At 53.6% G+C, this 22,795-nt stretch overlaps 1 protein-coding gene across 1 annotated transcript in view; it reads left to right on the top strand.

The window, feature by feature from the left end:
* TSPAN11 (tetraspanin 11) overlaps positions 1 to 22,795 on the top strand; it is a 65,119-nt gene that overhangs the window by 24,147 nt on the left and 18,177 nt on the right. Inside the window, exons 2-3 of the mRNA XM_063076650.1 lie at positions 1,086 to 1,177; positions 13,057 to 13,248. Of these exons, the coding sequence (XP_062932720.1) occupies positions 1,097 to 1,177; positions 13,057 to 13,248 (273 nt within the window). The 5' untranslated portion in view covers positions 1,086 to 1,096. The remainder of the gene's footprint in view (positions 1 to 1,085; positions 1,178 to 13,056; positions 13,249 to 22,795) is intronic.

The following is a 22,795-nucleotide window of genomic DNA, read 5'->3' on the forward strand; positions in this document are numbered from 1 at the left end:
TGTGCCCACACCCGGGCACGTGCAGCTCAAGGAGAGGAGGAAACCACAGAGGGCTCCAGACTCCGAGGAAAACGGGTCCCGGGCGCAGTGGGCCTTGTCTGCCTTCATCACCGTCACTGAGTCACGCTTCCCAGGGAGTCCATCGGGAGGCATCAGGACAAGAGAGGGAGCGTGGTGTTGGGGCAAAGCCTGGGAGTTTTAGGACTGGAGTCTTCGGTTCTTATCCCAGCTCCGTGACATGTGATAATAGTAGCTAACATTTATTAAGCACTTATTATGTGACAAGGACTGTACTAAACACTTCATGCAGATTATCACAGTTAATCTTCAAAACAACCCTAAGACATTATTATCCCCATTTACAGATGAGGACACTGAAGGATAGGAGGTCAGGTTCCTTGCCCAGAGTGCCACACACCTTCTGACAGATCAGGGCTTGAGCCCAAGGAGTCAGCCTCCAGAGGCTCTTGTACTTCCTGCCAGCCCCCCGGGCCTGTCTGGACCTGCTTCCTCGGCTAGAAAGTTGAGATGCAGAGGACAGACGGGGTGGACTGGGTGATGGTTGAGGTCCTCTCCGGCACAGATGCTCTGATTTGGGGCTCATGCCATGCCTATGCAGGTAGATGTCCTGTTCAAATTATGCAGGGTGCAGATTTCCAATGCAAAGCAGCCACACCAAGCATGTGAGCATGTGAGCATGTGTCTGTGTGTCTGCATGTGCATGTGGTGGGGGGGACAGGTAAACCTGTGTCCTGCAAAACTGATGAGAGAGGGGAATAGAATAAGAACACAACCTGGCCAGGGCAAAGTCTTTGGAAGTCTTATAGTTTAGACCTGTGTCAGAAGGACAAAACTGAGACCCAAAAGTCTAGAAAAGTCTGCCCAAATTCACCTCCAGGAGGTGTGCAATAGCCTTTGCGTTTCCCTCGTCTTTGCCCCATGTTGCATACCCACAGCCTCCAGCCCACCTGGCCAGACAGGCCAGTAAGCCCTTTGAAGGGAGCCTTGCCAGGGAGCTGGGGCTCTGGGAAGGGCAGGGGTGTTCTCCACGGACCCCCGGCCCAGCACGTGTGTCTTCTTTGCAGGCCCAGCAACCATGGCCCATTACAAGACCGAGCAAGACTGGCTGACCCTCTACCTGAAGTATTTACTGTTTGTCTTTAACTTCTTCTTCTGGGTGAGTGAGTTCTGCACACACACCCCTTCCCCGAGCACGAATGAACCCAGCGACCTTGGTTTCTTGTGGGTCACCACTCTGAGGTTGATTTCTTCTAAATCAAAGACCACCCATGGGCAAATTCTACCTACTTTAAAGCAAATATGTGCATTTGCTATTGAGGGGGGAGGAAAGAATCTGGCCTGCGGTGGCATGGGATCCGTAGCACATGGCATCTGAATAGAGGCATAAACCCAGCAGCGGGCTTTGGGTTCCAGCCCCCATGCAGAGGGCTGATTCTTTTTTCCCTGCTAACTTGCTGCACCAGTGCCCTGTTGGAAATAGGACTGCCTGAAATAATGGCTTGTTTTCCACTGAAGCCCATTTGCTATTCATGGTGAGCATTCTCCAGGCCTAGGGCAGAGAAACGCAAGTCCCGAGGCCCGGGTGGCAGCTGCCTGCAATGGAACAGTCTCTATGGCGACACCCCTCAGGCAGGCTGCCTGGGTGAGGAGTGTGGAGTCTGTCCACTTGAGGCAATTATCTGGGTAATTGGGAGCAGAATACCACCAGTGCCCCAAAACAGCCGGACACTGGAATATGTGTATTTTATATTACAGTCTCACTAAATTTGGGAGGGCTGGAGAGTAGCTTTGCGGTCAGCCGGACCTAGGCTCTGCCATCTACTAACGCGGTGGCCTTCAGCAACTTACTTAAGCTTGATGAGTCTGTTTTCCCAGCTACAATTCAGGGATAATTTCTAACCTCCTGGGGTTCGATAAATACAATATTTTGAATATATTAGATGTCGAATGCCTGAAAATACCACCAAATCAGCTGACCAAGAGGGCAGAGCTGGTCTCCTGCTGACCATGGTCAGGGAGAATTCTCCCGTGACAGTCAGAGGGTCTCAGAAAGTCAAACGCAAAGGGAGGACAGGTCTGCGTGTTCAGGGTCTTTCCTGCAGGGCCTTGACTAAGATAGGGAAGGACCGTGACGTGGTGGTTTAGGGTGGCGGACACTGTGAGTCTTGGAGAGCAGATCGTCAGTCTATTAAAAAGTTGAACGATCTGAGGTTTGTTTAAATGCTTCTTGCAAAGTTCCTGAAATGAACAATAAAATTATTTGCAACTTTTATCTTCCTGGACAAGAGTTTCCTGGAATACTGAAGCCACGATGGTGAAGACAACAGAATAGTAAAGCTGCATTGATGTGGATAGTGACCTGTGTGGGTGTCGCTTCTCAGAGATAAAGTCTCTGACGTGTTTAGGATTCTTTCTGAGTGAGCCTTTCTTTTTAATTACAACTATGTTTTCATAGATATGAAACTAGGATAACTATATTATTATAAAAGTCTTATGTATGCACTGCAAATAATCTCTAAAAAACTGGAAAGTATAAGAAGATAAAAACGCCCTTATCTCACTGTTAGTTTCCTAGGGCTGCTGTAACAAAGTACCATACACTGGCTTTAAAGAACACAAGTGTGCTCTCCCACTGTCCTGGAGGCTAGAAGTGCAAGATTAGGGTGTCAGCAGGGCCGCGCTCCCTGTGAGACTCTGGGGGGAATCTTGACCTTGCCTCTTCCCAGCCTCTGGTCACGAGTGGCAGTTGCTGGCAGTCCCGGGCTTGCAGCTCTGCGTCTGTCATCACCTGCTTCTCCCTGTGTCTCTCCACATGGCATTTTCCTCTTCTTATAAGGACACCAGTCATATTGGAGTAGGGCCACCCTAATGACCTCATCTTACCTTGATGACATCTGCAAAAATCCTATTTCCAAATGAGGTCACATTCACAGGTACTGGGGGTGTGGATTTCAACATATCCTTGGGGGACACAATTTGATCATACCCCGTGCTGTCCCAGGAACGACCACTGTTGACATTTCCTCTGGACTGCACTGATCAGGGAAAGATAGTCACTGCACTGTGGGACTGACAGTGGGGATCAAAATATTTGGAGAGAGTCCAGGATTTAGGAGGTAAAATGATAGGATTAGGCCCTTAACTGGCGGGGTTGAGAGGGAAGAGAGAGGTCTGGGATATGCAGCTCCTGGGTGGGTGGCGGAGGTCTTCATTGTCACAGGAGATGGAACGAGAAGCAGTTTGGAGTCAGATGGTGAGGTCAGTCGAGTTGTCAGGAGTCATCTGAGCAGAGATGCCCAGTAGGCAGTTAGCTCATGGGTCTGGATCTCGAGAGAGCTAGGTCAGCCCCCCAGACTTGGGGATTGTTGCCACCGACATGGCAGCTGCAGCCATGGAAATAGGTGAGAAAGCCAGGGAGAGCACAGGGATTGAGAGAGAAGAGGGGCGAGACGGAGAGGCGGGCATCCTCGCGGGCCAGGCGTAGTCCAGGGTGACCAGTGGGCCCCGTTTGCCCTAAACCGAGGGAGTTCCCAGGATGTGGGACTTTTAGTGCTGCAACAGGAAAGTCCCAGGCAACCCAGGATGAGTGGTCACCCTGGGGGAGTCAGAGGACAAGGCCCCAAAGGAGCCTGGGAAGGAGCAGTTGGGGAGATGGGAGGGAAACCAGGGGAGACACGCATGGTGGGAGCTGGAGACCAGCGAGGGGCAGCCGTGTTGAATAAGGAAACATCAAGCATTCTGAGGCCCAGAGAGGCCACCAGTTCAGCAGCAGAGTGGTGGCTGTGGTGAGTGCACTGTTGGGAGAGTGGTGAAGGGAATGGGACTTGGCGTGACTGCGACGGCACCCAGAAGAGGAGGCCAGTGGCTGGCAGCTGGCGTGGCGGCTCAGCCCAAAGTGACTGTGGAAGGGCCAGACCTTACGCATCCTGCCTATGCCACAGTCCCGTAGGAGGGAGCAGGCACTGGACACAGTGACCACCACCGGGTCCGTTCCAGCCAGAGAGGACCTGGCATCTGTCTGTTGGGTCTTTGTGTTCATCTTGGAGCACAAGAGAAGGACGTGTGGGTGGCAGTGCGGGCAGACAGGCAGCCGGGGCAGCACCAGCGAGGGGGCGCCCCCCCATATAGACCTCCCTGCTTCCAGTTATAAACACCCCTGCCCAGGGCCGGGCTGGCTGTAGACCCCCTTCCCGGGACCCACTCAGCTGTGCCTCATTCCCCTCGGGGGATGGTCGGCTTTTGAGGGTGCAGGCCTCAGTCTCCAATCTGGGGGTCCTGGCTTCCCGCACCCTGGACCCACTACGAGCTCCTCAGACACAGGCACGGGGCAGGCTGCTGCCCATCTCCTCCCAAGGCAGAGCCCAGAGTCCCCAGGAATGGACCAGAATTCCCCGGGGAGGGGCTCTGTCCAGTGAGGATCCCTTCCCCACAAGAGAAGGTTTCTCCTGACAGACACCCTGAGGTCCAGTGGCTGTCCTCCCGCCTGAGCCTCGTGGGTTGTGACACACGCAGCAGTGCCCCCGCCTAGCACCCCCACTGCCCGAGTGCAGAAAGCCGCCCAGAGGGCAGAGGCGATTGCCCAAGCTCGTGCGAAGGGTGAAAACACAAGCTTCCTTCTCCCAGAACAAAGCTCTTCCCCAGTGTGTGGCCTCGCCACTCTCTTTATCGAAATCCAGCCCAGAGAGAAGGACCCCTGGGTCACCCTGTGGTGGCTGTGACGCCCAGCATTTGTAAGGCATTGTTGGATAGTCACTGCCTGGGTCATCCCCATGGGATCCTCAGGTCAACCCTGAGGGTCAGTATCACTGTTATCCTCATTTTACACGCAGGGAACAGGCCCCCCGAGTTCACCCAGGTCTTCTAATACCAGGTCAATAATAATGACAGTAATAAAAAATTCATTTCACAATTTTTATTAAGCACCTATTAAGTGTCAGGCACGGTTCTGGGAGCTTGGGGTATGTCAGTGAGCAGAGTTCCCAGCTTTCCCGGATTTTCCCACATGGGCTTCCTCCGCACTTGCCCTCCCACTTTTATGGTCCTGTTTCACCCTCCCAGACCCACCAGCGGCTGTGCCAGCTCCATTAAAGCCCCAGGTGACAGAGTGTGCAGCACTGTGTGCACAGCCCTGAGCTGGAGCCCAGCTATCTCTGAGCCCTAAGCCGCTGTGTGGGCCCCATGTTCTGGGGCCCCTGCTGTGAGTCCTGCACTTTCCCACAGCATCTGTGAGGCAGACCTGGATCAGCAAGGCAGCAGAACACGCAGGGAAGACTCGGGCTCAAGTCTGGGTTCAAACGCAGACTCCATCATTTATTTGCTGTGGGACATTAGGGGCTATGGATTGAGTCGTATCCCCACCAAAATCCATGAAGTCCTAACCCCCAGTGTGACTATATTTGAGATGGGGCTTTTAGGAAGTACGGTTAAATGAGGTCGTAGGGGTAGGGTCCTGATCCGACAGGATCGTGGCCTTATAAGTAGAGGAAGAGCGTGAGATCTCTTCCTCTGCACGTGAGCACGCAATAAAGGCAATGTGAGCACACAGCAGGACGGCAGCCGTCATCGAACCAGGAAGAGGGCCCCACCAGGAACTGAGTCAGTCGACACCTTGATCTTGGATTTTCCAGCCTCCAGAACTGTGAGAAATAAATTTCTGTCTTTTATGCCACCCAGTCTGTGGTGTTTTGTTATGGCAGCCTGAGCAGACTAGATGTTAGGCAAATCACTTCATCTCGCTGGGCCTTACTTTTTTCATATGTTAAAAGAAAATGCCAATACTCGTAAGAATTAGAGGTTAATATTTAGAAAAGCATTTAGCAGAGTTTTGGGCACATGCTGGGTACTTAGATACTGTGCATGAACTATTAAGATTAGACGAATGGGCACGCCTCACCTTCACAGCTCTCTCCGTCCATTGCACTGGCTTTAAGACTTTGGGGATCATGACCCACGTAAGAAACACATAGAAGCTTAAGAAATGCTTACATGAAACATTGTTCACGAAACTAAACTTATCCCTAATGTGTGATGCACTCTGACATTTTTCTGCTATTTTAATCTTAATTTTTTTTTTTTATTTTTACTTCGTTTTAGTGCAGGTTACAGTCCACAAAATTTTATTAATGGGTCACATTCCAAAGTTTGAAAAGCCCAGAGCAGTCCACCCACCTCCACCCCGACATGGGCAGAATTTGGGTGGCATATTTTCTGTCACCCATCCCTGACTCCACTCCACCCCACCCCACCCTTGCATTTCAGTTATCCCAGCGTTGATCAAGATGATGTACTGAGCAGGGGAGGCGCCGTCAGACGTAGCCCTGGGTCAGGAACCAAAAACGCCAACACTTTCTTGCCTCCTTTGTCACCCTAAAAAGGAAATATGGCCCAAGCTTTCCTGTGTGGCCACCTGGTACATGCTTCTCTTCCCCTCCCTCTCCCTACGCAGTTCCCATCACCCCTGCAATGTTGTCCTCTAATTTATTATTTTAATTAGCTGTTTGGCTGTGTTAATAATCCAACCTCCCTGGAGCTCTGCCAGGCTAAAGGGAGAGTTGAGGGAGCCGCTGACTCCCTTGCTGGAGAGGCTGCCCCTGCTCCAGAAACCCCATCTTGCCCGAGTCCTGGCTGAGACCGTTACTGCCCATGGGGGCTGAGAGTGCCAGCCACCAGAGGATCCCCCAAGGGAGACACGGGGCCACGACAGGTGGCAAGAAGAGGAGGACTCAAGCACAAGCAGAGCAGTGATCCTTCAGCACTCGGGGAGGAGTGACCTGCTCACTTCCATGCCGAGGCTCGAGAGCCCTTCACTTCACACGTCATCCATCGACCCAGTGAGCGTGGCCTCTGCCCACCTCCCAGGGCATGCCACCTGAGAAAGAACAGGCAAGGGCCCTGGGGTTGGTTTTTCTGCTGTACCCCTTCTTGAAGTGCTGAGTGGCCTCGAACCGCCATGGCTTTCCTGGCAGCTCTGCCTCTCTGTGCTGTCAGGTGGACAGCGTCACACTTGGGGGATGCACATTTGGTGTGCACAGGGCGTAGTGGGTGGGACAAGACAGGATGAAGCCGGTAACAGCTCTGAGCTGCCCCTGCTGAAGCTCAGGGACGCTCGGCCTGGCTGCAGTCCAGACACCCCATGCCTTGCTTCCTGGGCAAGCAGCTTTGCTTGGGTCAGCAGCCCAGTCAGCAAAATGGGCACCAAACAGAACATTAAGATTCTCCAGCTCTAGTCCCCACTCTGCCCCTGGCTAGTTATGTAACCTCTGGGCTTTAGTTTCTCTATGCAGAATATAAAAGGGTTGGACTTGATTCCTTCCTTCTTTCCTTTCTTCCTTCCTTGGTAGGTGGGGGCAGGTGTGGGTGAAGGAAACGGAGAAAGAGGATAATGAAAGATTAGTCTGGCATTAAGATCCCCTGGGTGTGTTACCTCAGGCTTTCCAGGGTCTTCCTAATCACCTGGAGAAAAGCCCATTCCCCTCTGGGACTCAGAGAGCCCCTCTAAAAATAAAAATGGACATAGAGCAGGTAAGAGAAACACTAATTGTTGCCCCAGGAGTTCGGCAGACAGGCAGGTGTGGGGAGCAGATGTCCTGATTTCCAAAGCTCTCTACACAAGTCCCATACACTCAGTGTGGGTCTCCCGTGGGCCAGGCCATCCTCTGGGTCCGTGGTTCTGGGGGAGGCAGGGTGCACCCAGCTCCATGCTGAGGGGCTGCTGGGAGGAGGGGAGCAAGTGCACAGGAAGGTGTGCAGGAGAGTCAGAGCAGGCGTCCCACTTGAAATGGGCCTTGAGGGGTGTGTAGGAGTTCGGTGGAAGAGCAGGGTTGAGGAGAGCAGCGTGAGAAAGGGGAAAAGGAGTAAGAGGTGTGGAACTTGAGGCCCGGAGAGGCCATGAACTTACCCACATTCACAGCCAACACACAGAGGAGCTTGGACGCGGACGCCAGTCCATCCGGAATGCTTGGGACCACAGTGTTTTGGATTTCATATTGTTTTCAGGTTGTTGAATGTTTATGGAAATACGGACTGGTTGAGTGTTCTTAATCTGAAAATCCAAAATCCGAAATGCTCCAGTGAGCATTTCCTTTGAAATGTTGGTGTTCAAAAGGTTTCAAATGCTAAAGCATTTTAGATTTCAGATTTTCAGATGAGGGATGCTCAACTATACCGCCTTGGTTATTGGGCATCTACAATGTTTTCAAGAAGAGCAGCTTCTTAGTTGACGCCTGCTAAAGCCCAGGTGTGGAGGAAGGAGAGAAACACGATGGAGCCGTCGGGTGGGAGACAGATGTGTCGGGGTCTTGGGGCCATGCGAGGGAGTTTGGGCTCGGTGCTCTGGGTGGGGGCAGCTGGTGGCGATTTCCCGGCATTGGTGCCGTGGCAGATCAGCACCTGACGCACAGGGTGCGACCTCTGGGTGGAGCAGGAGCAGGAGCTGGAGGCGGGCTTGAGAGCAGATGGGAACTGGCTGTCGCTGGGAGGAGAGGAAGGGGTCAGGAGTGACCCGGCCTCCGGTCTGGGGTGGTGGCGACAAGCCATTGGTGAGACTGGCCAGGGGAGGAGCAGTGTAGATGACGAATGTGGCTGTAGATGGGTGAGCACCTATCCAACCCAAAACCTCTGCAGCCCGGCGTGGTGCCGGGCACACAGCAGGGGCCAGCAAGCACAGATAAACCAATTGCACTGGCTCCTGCACACTTCCTGCCTCCCCGTGCCAGGGGCGCCCTGCACTGAACGGAGAGCCCTCCTACCCATGGGACCCTTCCTGATTGGGAGCCCCCTCGTCCTTCCCGCAGCTCCTGGCACAGAAACCCTACGGTAGCCTGACAAAGCACAACCCCACAGTTCCTTTCACACCCTCTGCCTGCTTTCCTTCAGGTCTGCTGCCTTATTTCTGTCAGGCCCCAAGCATGTGGGTTGCTTAGGTTAATCCTTCCCCGTGATGGCATGAGCAACATTTTGGCAAGGTTTCTTTTCTATAAATGAGAAGTTCTTAAAATCACACTGCATGGGTGGCCCGTTTGTGTCCTCGCTGTCCAGCTTCTCCCTCGCAGGGTTTTCTTGCTAATCAGCCACAGCCTATGGCTTTGAAAAACAGTTAATATTCCTCCGAAAACCAACCCAGTTTCTGTAAAGAGCCAAATACTGTTGAATCAACTCTGTGCAAATGGCCATAGAAATAGCTCCTTGGGGTCAGACCTGTCCCCTGCCCTACCAGTCCTCCTGGTGCCTCTTTCCCTGTTCAGTTCCAGATGGCTTCAGTGAAAGCCACAGCCACTGGTCCAGAAGCATCTTGCTGGAGGTATATTGGCACATGGTTGTCCCCATGGTACTAACAGTGACACATCAACCACGTGGAAGGGACCTCAGAGATATTCCCATCCAGTGCCACCAACTTAACAGATGAAACTGAGGCTTAGAGAGGCCAACTGTCTGTCCCACAGTCACAGTTAGTCAGGGGCATAGCCAGGGCTGGAACCCAGGCCTGCTGACTTCTGCCCTCCCACAACACCCTCTGGTGACCCATTCCAAAATCCAGCAGTTTTAACTTTCCTGTCCAGAGGAAGGGTTTTCTAAACAGCTAGCCAAGTCCCAGGCAAGTCCCAGGCAGGAGGTCTCTGAAGGACTTGACACCTACTTGCTCCTTCTGGCTAACTATATCTGGTGTCCCCTTCGGACGCTAACTTCCCCACCGGATGTAACACTCCAGGGAAGTGCTGATTCAGCCTTATCTCCTGATTTCTTCTGAACTTCAGAACAGTGTGGATTTGTTGTTTTTTAGACCTTAGTCAGGGCAGCGTGTTCCTCCAGATGCCCCCCAGACCCTGCCCTGGGGCTGGGGCCCAGCTGCCGCCTGGCTGCCCTGCGGGCTCAGCCTGCTTCTGTGTGCCTGGCAGGTGCTCTGGCAGAACAGCGCTCCATCAGTGAGATCAATACTGCTCCTCTCCTCTCTCTGGGAGCCATTTTTTTTCCTTTCTTACATAATCAGATTTTTGCCAGTTTAGGTTGACAATTCTGCTCCTCATTACCCCACTTTCTACCCCAATACTTCTACCGAAGAAAACACCCTAATGCAGACAGAGGGAAAGGATGGAGTTCAAGTCCCCGGTAAAGGTCAACAGTGCTCCAGGCAACTGCTCCAGGGGAGAGGGCCCAAAGCTTCAAGTCCCCTGGGACTGGCATGTCCAGGAGGCCTAGTGTGTTCTGTGAGATTCAGACAGTGCTACCTACTGGGGGAAAGGGATGGGACACTTGGACCCCTGTTAATTAGGAAACCTAGGCCGTGGTTCTCACCCCTAGGACCACGTGGGGGATTTACAAAACGGTCATGCCTTTCTGCTCCCAGAGGCTCTCCTTGGCCTGGGGTGTGGCCGGGGCTTTCCACAGCTCCTCAGGCCTCGGGACGCGGAGGTGGAGGAGGCCTTAGAGACCATCCGGACCAGGGCTCACTACGTGGTGCGAGAATCAGCGTCAGCCCCTGGACCTGGATTAGGTTTGCTGTGTTGTCTTATGTGGATGATAACTTGCCTGGGTAAGGGACCCAAACCTTTTATCAGATTCTCAGTGGGTTCCATGTCCCCAACAGGCCAAACATATCCCTCATGGTGGTCCCACATCCAGATGCCCAGACTATGCTCCGGTTTGGGGGGAACAGGGTTAACAAACCTAATGGATAATGTTCCTATTTCTATAAAGAGACTATACCCAATAAAATCCAAGTTTCTCGGCTTTTTGCTGAAGTTAGATCAACTCAGTGTGGTCACGCTGACTATCTCATGCTGTTCAGAATCCCTTCCTGGCACAATTATATGTCTTTGATTAATAAAAAATGAGAAATGAATTATTAATTAATGCACTGTGTTTGGTAGGCAAAAGCCCTCAAAACCTAAGATTCATGGGAAGAAGTAATCAAAGGGGTTCTTAGTGGTAACAGGTCGGGAACCACTGGTCTAATACAACTCCCTTATATGAGAGATGAAGAAACTGAGATCCAGAGAGGTTAAGGAACTATCTTTAGGTCACGCAATTAGTTATACAAAGTTGGGACCTTTGCCCAAGCCTTCCAGGCATGCCATAGGGGACAAAAAGAATTGCATGCAGGATATCTTGTTGGAGATCCTCACTTCAAATAATTCCATTGACCCAGACTCAGGAAATCTCTCTCTGGTCATGGAGGTTGTGTGGGCCACAGATAACCTGCACCTACACAGAGTGTGAAAAGTTATATATTCCAGGACTTCATCCAATCTAAGATATCATCAATGGGAAGATACACCATTGTTTTTTGTACCACTAAGAAAAAGTGCTGACAAATATAATTATACGATACCATCTATCATAAGATGCATGCCAATTTTAGAGATGTTAAAATGAGAGAAAAAATGTTCATCATGGAATCAAAGAAATTTGGCACATCAGCCTCTCCCGTTCCATTCCGAGCAGCACAGCAGCAGCCCCGTGTGATGTCCTTCCACCTGGTTCTCTTACCTGGTACAGGTGCCAATGAAGGTAAAGTGGCACTGTGAAGAAATCATATATATTTTAGAAAGCAGAAGTAATTAAAGGAACAGGCCCAGCCCACTCTGTGGGGTCCAGGGACAGAGTCCTGGATTTGCCCTCAGAAGACCTGGGTTTGAATCTCAATTCTGCTACTCTAACGACATCATTGTGGGCACATACTCATTCTCTCCATGCCTCAATTTCCTCATCTGCAGAACAGAGATAATGTGGTGCAAAGCTCGTAGGAGATGGTCAAATGCACGTAAGCTGAGTAACACAGGTGCCTAGCGCAACTTCATTGCTAAGAACCACCTTCCGTTGGCTCAGCTGAGGTCTGTAACTGCTCAGAACAGATCTGGGAATGGAGAACAGAGAGCAGGGTAGGCTACACAGAGAGTCGTGCTGGGGGCAATGGGGAACACCTCACAGGGACAAGCATCAGAGGGTGTAGACAGAGCCTGGGGGTCTTCTCTAGCTTTTGCCACACCCAGGACCCCTTAAGGAAGCAGCCACCACCCATCAGAGGAAATGGAACCATCCTTAAGTGAGGCAGGGAGACTAGAGGGCAGACACAATTCCACCGAGCAGGAGCAGATGGTAGAGATGGTCAAGGTCGCACGGTCCTGTTCCCAAATCCAGGACAAACTCCCCTAACATTCCACATCTGGTACCTCGAGCTTGAAGACACTCAGGCGTGTGCATGCATGAACACACACGCACATTATGCTCTGCTGAGTATGAATCACAGAAAGGGTTATTCGGCCTCACTGCAGAAAGAACCAGGCAAGCCAAGCCCCCCAGCTAAGGAGGCATCCCTCAGACCTGCAAATCCACAGTGTCCTGTCCCTGCCCCTTCTCAGGACTGAAAGGGAATCTGTCCTCTTCCATCCTCCTGTGGTCCCAGAGCGCCCCAGCTTGCCCAGTTGGCTTTTCCGTGATGGAGGCAGTGTGACGAGTGGGCAGCCCTGGGCTCTGAGCTCTTGTCCCAGCCCTGTTCCTAACTAGAGGCAGGACCTCGGCAATCCACCTTTCCCCTGGGGCCTCAGTCTCTTCATCTGTAGAACTGGGATAAGAGGCCCAGTTGGGCTTCCCAGTTGGGCAAGTGTAAGGAGTAAACAGGGGCTGCATTCGAAAGTGCCCCCACCAAGGAAATGTGGATAGAGGGAAGGTGCAACCTGAGCAGGGAAGAGCTCAGGGTGGCCAGGAACTGGGGAGGCCAAGGGACTCAGATCCGCAGCTCCTTCCCACAGTGGCACCGTCCCCCGTCTCATGACAGGGACCACAGCCATTGTAGTCAAAGCAGGCAACCAGGAGTCACACCTGCATTCAAACGCTGGCTCTGCAACCTGCTTGCATGAGTGGCCTTGGACACGTCCCCTAACCTCTCTAGGCCTGGATTCCTCATCTGTAACGGGGTAACCCAACTATTGGCACCTGCTCCTTGGAGGGCCAGTGGGATGGGGCGTCACCAGTGCCTGGCCCGTGGCAGCGCGTGGTCGCTGCAGCTGTCACGCCCCTCTGACCCGTGGTCTCCCACAGGCGGGCGGCGTCACCGTCACGGCCGTGGGCATGTGGACGCTGCTGGAGAAGAGCGGCTACCTCGGCGTCCTGGCCTCCAGCACCTTCGCCGCCTCTGCCCACATCCTCATCTTCGCGGGCGCGCTCGTCATGGCCACCGGCTTCCTGGGCTTTGGCGCCATCGTCCGGGAGCAGAAGAGCTGCCTGTCCATGGTGAGTGCCCGCCGCGTCCCCCAGCCGGCTCTGCCCTCGAGTGACAGTGGCCCCAGCCCTGAATGAGAAGGGGCCGAGCCGCGGGAGAGCCAGGCAGGCGGCAGCCCTCGGCTCTGGCGTGTGCCGTGTTCTGCGGCTCCTTAGCCCAAGGCCGGGAGGGCAGCCCCGGAGCTGCTCCTGCTCCCGTCCTTCCTCCTCCTCTCTTTTCCTTCTCCTTCCTGTCCTCCCCACCCTTCCTTTCTCTGCCTCGGCCACCTCTTCCTCATCCCCTTCTAGACCTTGTCATGGTAATTTTCAAGGACATGCAGGGATGGAGTGTTACAGTGAAGCTCAGTCCGTCACCCAGGCTTCAGCAGTGCTGCTCTCATAGCCAGCCCTGGTTCCTCGACATCCCCCACGTCCTGCCCTCTGTCCCCTGCCCCACCCCAAGGCTGTGCTGAAGCAATCCCAGGCATCGTGTCTTCTGTAAATGCTTCAGTACGTACCTCTAAGACTTAAGGATCCTTTTTTACAAAACATAACATTACCATTGTCACAGCTAAAAGCAATCAACAATCGTTCCTTAACATGAAATAACCAGACAGTTTCGGACTTCCCCAATTGATCCATAAACTTTTTTTTTTTTTTTTTTTTTTTTGCAATTTATTTGTTGAAGGACCCAGGTCATCTGTCCTATAGAGTTTCTCCCAGTCTGGATTTTCTGATTGCACCCTGCGACGTTGTTTAACATGTTCTCCTGGTAGTTAGATCTAGAAGCTTGATCAGAGCTAAACTGGTTTGAGTGTTTGGGCAGGAGTATTTCGTGGCAGGTATTGTAGGTACCCGCTGGCTTCTGCCTGGGAAGCTGGGAAGAGTATCCACAGCTGCTCAGAGCATCAAGAAAGGAGGCCAGGGTGGAACCTGCAGAGGCCAGAGGCCGGGAGTCCAGCTCAGGACTCAGGCAGACTCCCACTCCCTAACTCCATGCATGCGCTGCCAGCTGCAGGCTCCCTGGTGCCTGGGGGACCTCTCCTCACCCTGAAACTACTGAGGGCCAAAGCCCAGTATGGAAGAGGAGGAAAGGACAGAGGAGGCTGAAAAGCACCTGGACTTAGCACGGAAGTTTCGGGGCAGAAGCCACCAAAGTGTTGAAGAGAAATCAGGCTTAGCCTGAAAAGAATCAGGCAGCAGGAAGAAGCCTCGAAGGGCCCTGGCTCCCCAAGATCCACCGTAGACTTTGCACCTCTGCCCTGCAGCAGGCCAGAGAGTGGGAGGCAGAGCAGGGGGTGCTGCGGGTGCCCAGGGCCATCCCTGCAGATACTTTCCCAGCTGCGACCTGGATATAGAAGCTCCAGGCTCAGCAGGACAGCTCCCCCACTCCCCGTCCCCGTTTTGAAGAATTCCTTAATTCCACTCTGAGGGACAGCTCAGAGCCAGGGTGCCGGCAGGGTGGATGGTGATATGGGGCTGGGACAAAGTCCCACAAGGGACTCTTCCAGCAGCAGGGATGTGTGCCAGTTGGAGCTAGCCGCATCCCCACCTACCTCCCTCATGTGGCCTATGTGCATATTTTCAGCAGGGCCATGTGAGTCGCTCAGCTGGGGGCCTCAGCTCAGCTGCTCGCCGTAGGTGCAACCAATATGGCTGGATGGAGTTGTGGGGGTGTGACTGAGTGAAGTGGGCATGCATGGCTGGGGGAGGTGTCCCTGTGCAGCACCGATGAGCCCTTTCGTCACCTGAGGCACATGGGCACCGGTGCTGTTGGGTCCTTCTCTGCAGTGTCAGCAATCCCATGTGAGTCCTGCTTGGCTCTGCGCCCCTTAGAAAGCAAGCAGGACTCACTCTACACCAGGTACAGCAGGGCCTCAGGCTACAGTGGGGCCTCGGGCGGGCTATCACCAGGTCATCTTGTTGGGAGGACAGGACTCACCTCTCCACAGCCCAAGAAGGAAGGCAGAAGCCCTCACTCAGGGAACCTTCCTTCTGATTCAGGGCCATCTGTCTTGGTTCTAAAGAGCCCCTAGAGGCCACTGGCCCCTGAGCACTGGGAAACAGCCCCCTGTACTCCACCCAGAGCCCGACTGTACCACCGATGGCCACTGCTCATTGAGAGCCATTTGCTTCTATCTGCGCTGCAGCAGCCCTGCAGAGTCACAGCCACCCAGGCTCTGTGCCACACACTGTCCTCAGCACACACACGTGTTAAATCATCCAATCCTCACCCTCCCCTCACCTGTGCTTACCCTTACTCTGTGTATTTGACAGGGGAAGAAATAGTGGGCACAGAGAGGTGACACGATTCTTTTAGGTGATAGTCAGGTGCGGCCATAAGAAGGGATACCGGAGAGGTGCAGGAAAACAAAATTTACCATACTCTTAGGCCCTGGAGAGAGTCACTGCATGCCCAGCCGGGTCACACAGGAGGAGCGTCCAGGGAGCAGCCTCAGCCATGCCGGTGAGCACAGAGCCAGAGAGGTCCTTTCGTGGGGCTCGGGGGGAGCACACAAGAAAAGGCATGAGGGCGTCTCACTGGTGCACTTGAATGTTACAGCGTACACTCCTAGGGAATGGCACGCAGCCTGGCGCAGGCCTGTGCTCTGACCCCATGCTACGCTGCCCCCACAGAGGTGTTATTCACCCCTACTTTACAGATGAGGAAGCTGGGCTCAGAGATTAAAACAAGTAAGGGCTAGAGGTGGCCATGAATTCCAGGAATCGCCTCCGAGAATCTGCCTCTCCTGGGGAGGCCAAGCCTGGCGAAAGGCAGGGGAATCAGAGGGACAGGAAGCCAGGTAGAAAAGAGGTGTGCACTGCTCTCCATCTCTGGGGAGGCTGGCTCGGAGCAGCAGCACTCAGAGATCTGGTTGGACACGAGAGAGGGCTCCCTGCAGGGTCCAGCCCAGAGCCCCAGGGCAGGAGACCAGGGGCGTTGTGGTAGGACTCCAGCAGCCTCGGGCACCCGCGTGCCTCCTTGCTGCTGTTGTTGTAAGGAAACAGCATGCGTGGGCCAGAGCATTCCCGGTTTAGAAAGGAACACTCGAGAGTCATGTAGTCCAATACTCCCTCCAAAGTTTCCAGGCTGAAGGACACTGGGTGGGCGACAGTGTGGGTCACCTAGGCATTAACAGGAATTAATTAGCTTTTTTGGAGAACAGTCTGATCGTGAGAGCGCTCCCACTTGGCGTTCTCAGAGGCCGGAAGGAAAGCATAAGGCTTAGCACTGGGCCAAACTCTGCTGTCCCAGCCACTGATCACAGCTGCCCCTTTCTCTCACCCTCTTCACATGGTTCATTCGCAAATCAGTCCAACCATCCAGACTGATCCATAAAAAATGATGTCCCCAGCCTCCCCAGTGAAAGCCCGACTGCCACTTAGTCTGGATGGTCTGCCCAGAGGGGACCAAGCCCTGCACCCAGAGCTGTGCAGGGGAGACGTGGACACTTAGTGAAGGTCAGCACCTTGTGCTTGCCTGAAGGCTCAGTGGGCAACTCTTGGCCGCCCTTGTGGCCCTCTGAAGGTCAGCAAACAGGGAGATGTTTGTCATCTCTCTGGGGCTGGCAGCAGGGCTGGTGACAGGCAGGCCTGAGATGTCTTCCTTCTCAGCTCCACTTGGCCATTCCATAGAGATCTGCCTGTGTCCACTTCAGCCCACGCACAACTGGTGACCTCTCCAGCTCAACGTCACTGACCAGACACATCAGGGAGGCAACAGCTTGAAACAGGTCAGGAGAAAGTACACACTCGTGCACACATGCGTGCACTCACACTCAGCCACCGGCGCAGGACTGCAGAGACAGGCATCTCCTCCAGGCTAACAAGCAACAAGCCCCACGGCCTAGAATCTTCTTTCTTGCCTTCCCTGCTCCCTCTGAGACAACCAAGGGCAGGACATGGGTGAAGCAGCAGATCCTAAGTGAGCCACATCGGGCCCTCCAGCCCCTGAACTGTTGAGCACTTGATTGTTTAAACCAAGAAGGGGCTGCAAAACCTCTCTTGGGCTAACACATGTAGGAATTGGAAAGCCCAGGCTCCCGTTTGAGTCAGGTGGTGCGGATAAGGCTGTTTAGATGTGTTCGGTGGCTCCTGGAGGTTTCTTCCTGGTTACATTTCATTTTCTCTCCCTCCGTGTCTTACTTCTTTAAAAAATCTTTAATCAGCCAAAGCTGAGGGGAGCTCCAAAGGAGAGCCCGAGTGAGTCTAGCTCTCTACAAAGTGGTCCCCAAAGAGGAGCGGGAAAGATGAAAGGCCAGGCATCTGAGTGCTGTGCATCTAACTGGGATTAGGAGGAGATGGATGGATATCCAAAGCTCCTAGGGAAATGTCCAGAGAGAGCTGTCCAGCTCTCGCACGGCACACTGTCCCGGCCTGAACCTTTCCTGCCAGCACATCTGCACCCCGCAAAGTCACCTTCCCAAGAAGGAAGCGTTCATCGGGGACAGGAATAGCATGTCTTGGCCTGTGCTGAAATGATGATCAGCTCGGCATCGGAAATCTGCAGAGGGGAAAGGGAATGGGGTTTGAATTATTCACACCAGATCTTCTTTTTTAGCTAAGACTGCATGAAAGAGACATAATTCAGGCCATCTGAGCCTAAGGCCAGTGACCAGGACAGATGCCACACAGATTAAAAGAGAGGGATATTTTTAGAGTTTTGAATATGGGCTCTGAAAACTTTTACATCTTAAATCAAACGAAGATCATGACGGATAGTTCAGACTAAACTTGGCCTTTATCAGGGGCTCTTTTATATTTAGGGGATGGATTAAAAAGTAAGAAGTTCTAGAAACCAGTTTCTGAAAATGAGGGGACCCAGAATTGCAACACTTCCATCCAATATGCCAGGACCTGGTGTACCAGGGCAATGAGGTCTAGCATCAAGGGCAAAAATGTCCGGGTTCAGGCTCAAAGTAGGTCCTCGTGTAAGCCACTCAGCCTGTCATTGCCACCGTGGTATCCCCAACTCTACAGGGGATGAGGTGTGAGGATAACCAGCAAGTGTTTTCAGGTCTTAGGAAACAAGTTGCCACCTTACATAAAGACCGTAAAAGAGCTAATTAACATTTACATCACCGTCGCCATGAGCAGCTCCTCTGAGAAGGAGCCTAAGTAAATGGAGTTATTCTTAGGGCCATTACTCCCAGGGTCTCCACAGCCTGGGCTAGGCTATGTCCTCCAAAGAAGTTGGTGCTAGTGAGAAGGCAGAGGGGGCCTGGGTCCCACACGCAGGAGTTTGACTGTGTCCTCCCCATGGCTCATTCTGCCCAAGTTCCTTTGCTCCACCAGCCACCCAGCCCCGGGGAGGTCATTGTCTAGTCTGTTTGGTAGCACTTTGACCTGAGTCAGCGCCTGCATGCTCGAAGGGGACAGATCCTACAGGCAGGCCTCTGTCCACCACTCCTCTCCAGCAGAATGAGGGAGCCTTTCCTTACCCAGGACAGTTCGGCGCGGAGGCAGGGAGATGGACAAGGGGACTTTTTTTCAGGCTCTTCAGAAAGCAGGATGCAAATACCCCCAAGAGCTGGCCTCAAGATGGCTGCACAAGTGACATGGGGCTAGCCTGTGCCCTGCCTCCCCCAGCAGGGTCCTGTGGAGGCTGGAGTCGGCTCTGCTCCTGAGCCGGGACCACTAGCTGCCCAGTGGAATGTTGTCCCTCCTCCTCTCAAGTCCCTTCTTCGGGGTGGGGGCTATGCATGAGGCACTACCAGGCAGCTTAGAGACCAACTCTCCTCCCCTGTCCTTGGCCAGAGAGAGATTCACCTGAGGCCACAGAGCCAGGGGCTGGCAGAGCCCGCTCAGTGCCCCAGGCTGGGTGCAGGGCCTTTCCTGCTGTTCAGGGCTGGCCTGTCCCCCTCCCTCTGGATGCCTCCAGCACAGGGAATGGGCACCCGCCTTTGTCCTGACTCAGGACCCAGGGTTTCTTTCCACGTGAAACGTGGAGCACTCAGGTGAGAATGGGGGGTCAGCTTCCTGGCTGCCTGCCCCCGGTCTGCTTCACAATGGGAATCAAGCTTCAGATGCTGGCAGCGTGGCAGACCTCAGTTCTGTTAGGGTGCCAAAGAAAGGGTCCAGCCTAGTTGAAGAAAAGTTCCACTCGGGTATGTGTGGGTGGACAAATGCCCGTGGTGGGATTCTTTGTCCCCCCACCCCCAGCAGGGGCCCGAGCGAGTCTCAGAACAGGGCTGAACCAGGAGGGTCAGCGCATGTGTGTGTCGGAGGATAGGGGTGGGATTGGCGAACAACAGCCTCTGCTTGCATCCCAAATTCAAGTGTTTGTTTGGGGGCTTATACACTGCCTTTCTACTCTTCAGTCTCCAGCGTGCTTTCCTCGGCAGATTCCAGGTCTAACCACAGAGCTAGAAAGAGGCGTGGCTCAGACCCTCTCTCCTAACCAGGCACAGGCAGGGCCCTGGTTGCTGAGCCCGTGAGCGGGGGGAGCTCCAGCAAAGATGATCTGAACAGCAGGTCGTCCTTCAGCGAATGATCTGGAAGCCCGTGGATACATGGTTTTTTCTTCCCAGTGACATCGCCCTCCCTTGATGTTCAAACTAAGCATCTTACTCCACAGGCACACCACAGAGGGGGAGCTGACAGTGGGCTGGCAGTTGAGGAAAATCAACCTGGGGTGAAAAACCTTATGTCAGGAGGCTCCATGTAGGTATCACTGGAGGTTGTTGAGAGCTGTGTCAGTTCTCCTCTAATGGGACTGATGGAAGTACATGGCTTGTGGACTATATTAGTCCATTTCTGTTGATTGTAACACAATACCTGAAAGTGGGTAATTTACAAAGAAATGAAATTTATTCCTTACGGTTAAAGGAAGTGGGGAAGTCCAAAGTCCAGGGAACACAGCTGGCGAGGGCTTCCTTCCTGGTGGGAACTCTACAGCAACTCAGGGTGTCACATGTGAGAATGGGCTAAACAGGAGCCGACCTTCTCACTTGCTGTCCTTATGAAGCCATCAGAACCAGGCCTGTGACCACCCATTAAACAGTCAACCTATTACTCCATGAATGGATCAATCCATGTACTAGGGCACGGTCCTCCTATCCAATTACCTCTCAAAGGCCCCACCTTTCAAATACCATAATTGGATTTCCCACCCTCTTAACACCATTACAGTGGAGATTGAGTTTCCAACACATGAACTTTTGGGGGGCACATTTGACCCACAGCATGGGGGCGAGTTGGTCGTTTCAAAAACAGCTGCACTTCTCCACTCTGCCTTGGCAGGAGAGCTGGTGCGAGTTCCTCCCCAGCAAATGTGAGTTGGCTGCGTTCCCTGCCAGTTGCCATGGGCTCAAGCAGGGGGACGTCCCCAGAAGTCTTATCTTCACCTCATCCCCATTTCTGCTGGGGCAGCAGCAGCAGACCCTGGAGCTGCAGGCCCCTTCCACCCCCAGGACTGGGAAAGGCTGTCTGGACGTGCCCCTTTCTCTCCAAGTCCTGGCCCTGGTTGTGGGGAAATCTGTGCCTTCAGGACAGACAGTACCTATAGGACAGTCAGTGCCCTATATCACATTGAGGTTTGAGGGGCACTTTGATCAATTGAAATATAAGACCCAGGAGCCAGAGCAATGGGTCAGAAGATCATGGCTGTTACTGGAGCTGATTGGAGTGTGTGGCTTTACATCTGCAGCCAGGAGCCTTAGCACCTTCCCTCAGGTTGAGACCAGCCTGCATACCTAAGAACTACCTCCCTGAGCTAACTGCCTGGCTCCAGAGGACAGGCTGGCCCCAGAGCAAGGGAGGAAGGCCCGCTCACCACACAGGAGGAGGAGCAGTGAGTGAGGGGAGAAGCTGGGGGCTCCCCTAGACGTCCCTGCACAGCAGACAGGAGGCTGGAGATGGAGGCCCGGTCCTGACACTTTGTGACCCACGGAGCTGCAGCACCACCAGCCTTCCTAAGCCCGCAGTTTTGCTGAAGACCGAGAGTGAGCGAGTGATTCGCATGGGCCACACGGCATCTTGTCACAGAGGCAAGCTGGGCCCAGACTCCCAGGCCAGGACCCCTTCTGTGACATCACTCATTTCTCCGACTGGCACCATTCTGTGTAAACATCCACCTTTCTTGGACTGCCACAGGTGCACCTGATCACTGCCACCTCCAACAGCATTGCCGATACGGGTCCGTTTTTTGCAACCAGTTAGCTTCCGTCACTACCACCCCCGAATCTTCTGCACCTAATGCCCCTTTTTACATTGATGAGGCTGCCTGATTCATCGACTTCGACAAGCACTGCCAGCACATTCCCAGTGTTTCCTGCTCTGCTGGGCTCAAGGTAGGGTGAGAAGGAGAGGAGACTAAGGGACTAAGACCCAGTTCTTGGCCTGGAGTGTAGTGAGGAATACTTGTATTAGAAGGTGGAGCATGCAGGTGGTTTACATGTTTGTTTGGATTTGGTCAGAGGCTCTGACGCCCTGAGCCCCAGGACTGTCTTTAACCTGCAGGCCGCCCCTGCTCCCTGGAGCCTGGTGTCTCCTCACTTTTGTTCTTGGTGGGTATTCTTCCTCTTCAGCCTTCCCAATCTTGTCCTAGAAGTACCACCGCTAGGGACCCCATCACCGGTCCCATCCTAGAGTCCTTGCCACCTTCCTTTGTGCTACCTGTGCCCCCTGCACAGTCCCATCTCCCTGACCTGTGTGCACAGGTGCCCGTAGGTTATGCCATATCTCTCTGCAGCCTGTGAGAAGACAGCTGGCAGGAAAGCACTGGCCCTTCCGGGGGGCTGGTAGGAGGCAGCAACTGGTCACTTCCCCCATGCCTGACCCATGGGCAGCAGCAGCCTCTGAGTTCCCCGGGCCGTGTCTCCCCAAGAGAGTCCGGTGGTCTTCCTTCCAGCCAGCTGGCCAGGACCTGCTGCCCACTCTGGGTCCTGCTCCCACTCAACCCATTCAGACTGAGTTCTTAGTAGTCCCAGCTTGGAACCTAGAGGACACTTGTCTCTGGTCTGTAGTTCTGGAACTGTGTTCTCCTGTAACCCCCACCTCCCACTCCAGCACACACATAACGTGACCCTCTTGGACCCCCAGCATTTTGGCTTGGGCTTTGGTTGACCTCAGCTGCATTTTCTCGATGTGCCTCTAGGATGCCTCGTGCCTACCCGTGGCCAACCAGCTCTCCTTGCCCCAGCTCAGGTCCTCTTCTCTGCTCATAGCCCCATGGGCCCGAACTGGGTTAGCATTTCCCTGCATCCTCACTGTAGAGCAGCTCCCGGGTGGAATAGCTGAGTCCCAACCTCCGGTGGGGCTGTGGCTGCATAGCCCAGGCTATGAGCCCTGAGCGGGGGCCAGGCAGGACAGAAGTCACCTTCACCCTTCCAACAGTGACATCTTGTTACAGGAATGGCTTCAGGCTCCCAAACCCACATCCTCTCTTTTTTGCACGAACAGACTGGGCAGCTGCACTCAACTGACTGCCTGCAGCCTGTGGTTAATTGCCAGAAAATAATATGCCCTGAGGTCATTGCTGCTGAAGCAGCTGGCTCCATCTTTTCCTGTTTGGCCTTGTTGTTCTGAGCTCCCTAACCCTCCCTCAGCCGGCCTTTGCAGTCCTCTCACACAAGGCCAG

The sequence above is a fragment of the Cynocephalus volans genome, chromosome 1, assembly GCF_027409185.1.
Source record: "Cynocephalus volans isolate mCynVol1 chromosome 1, mCynVol1.pri, whole genome shotgun sequence".
NCBI lineage: Eukaryota > Metazoa > Chordata > Mammalia > Dermoptera > Cynocephalidae > Cynocephalus > Cynocephalus volans.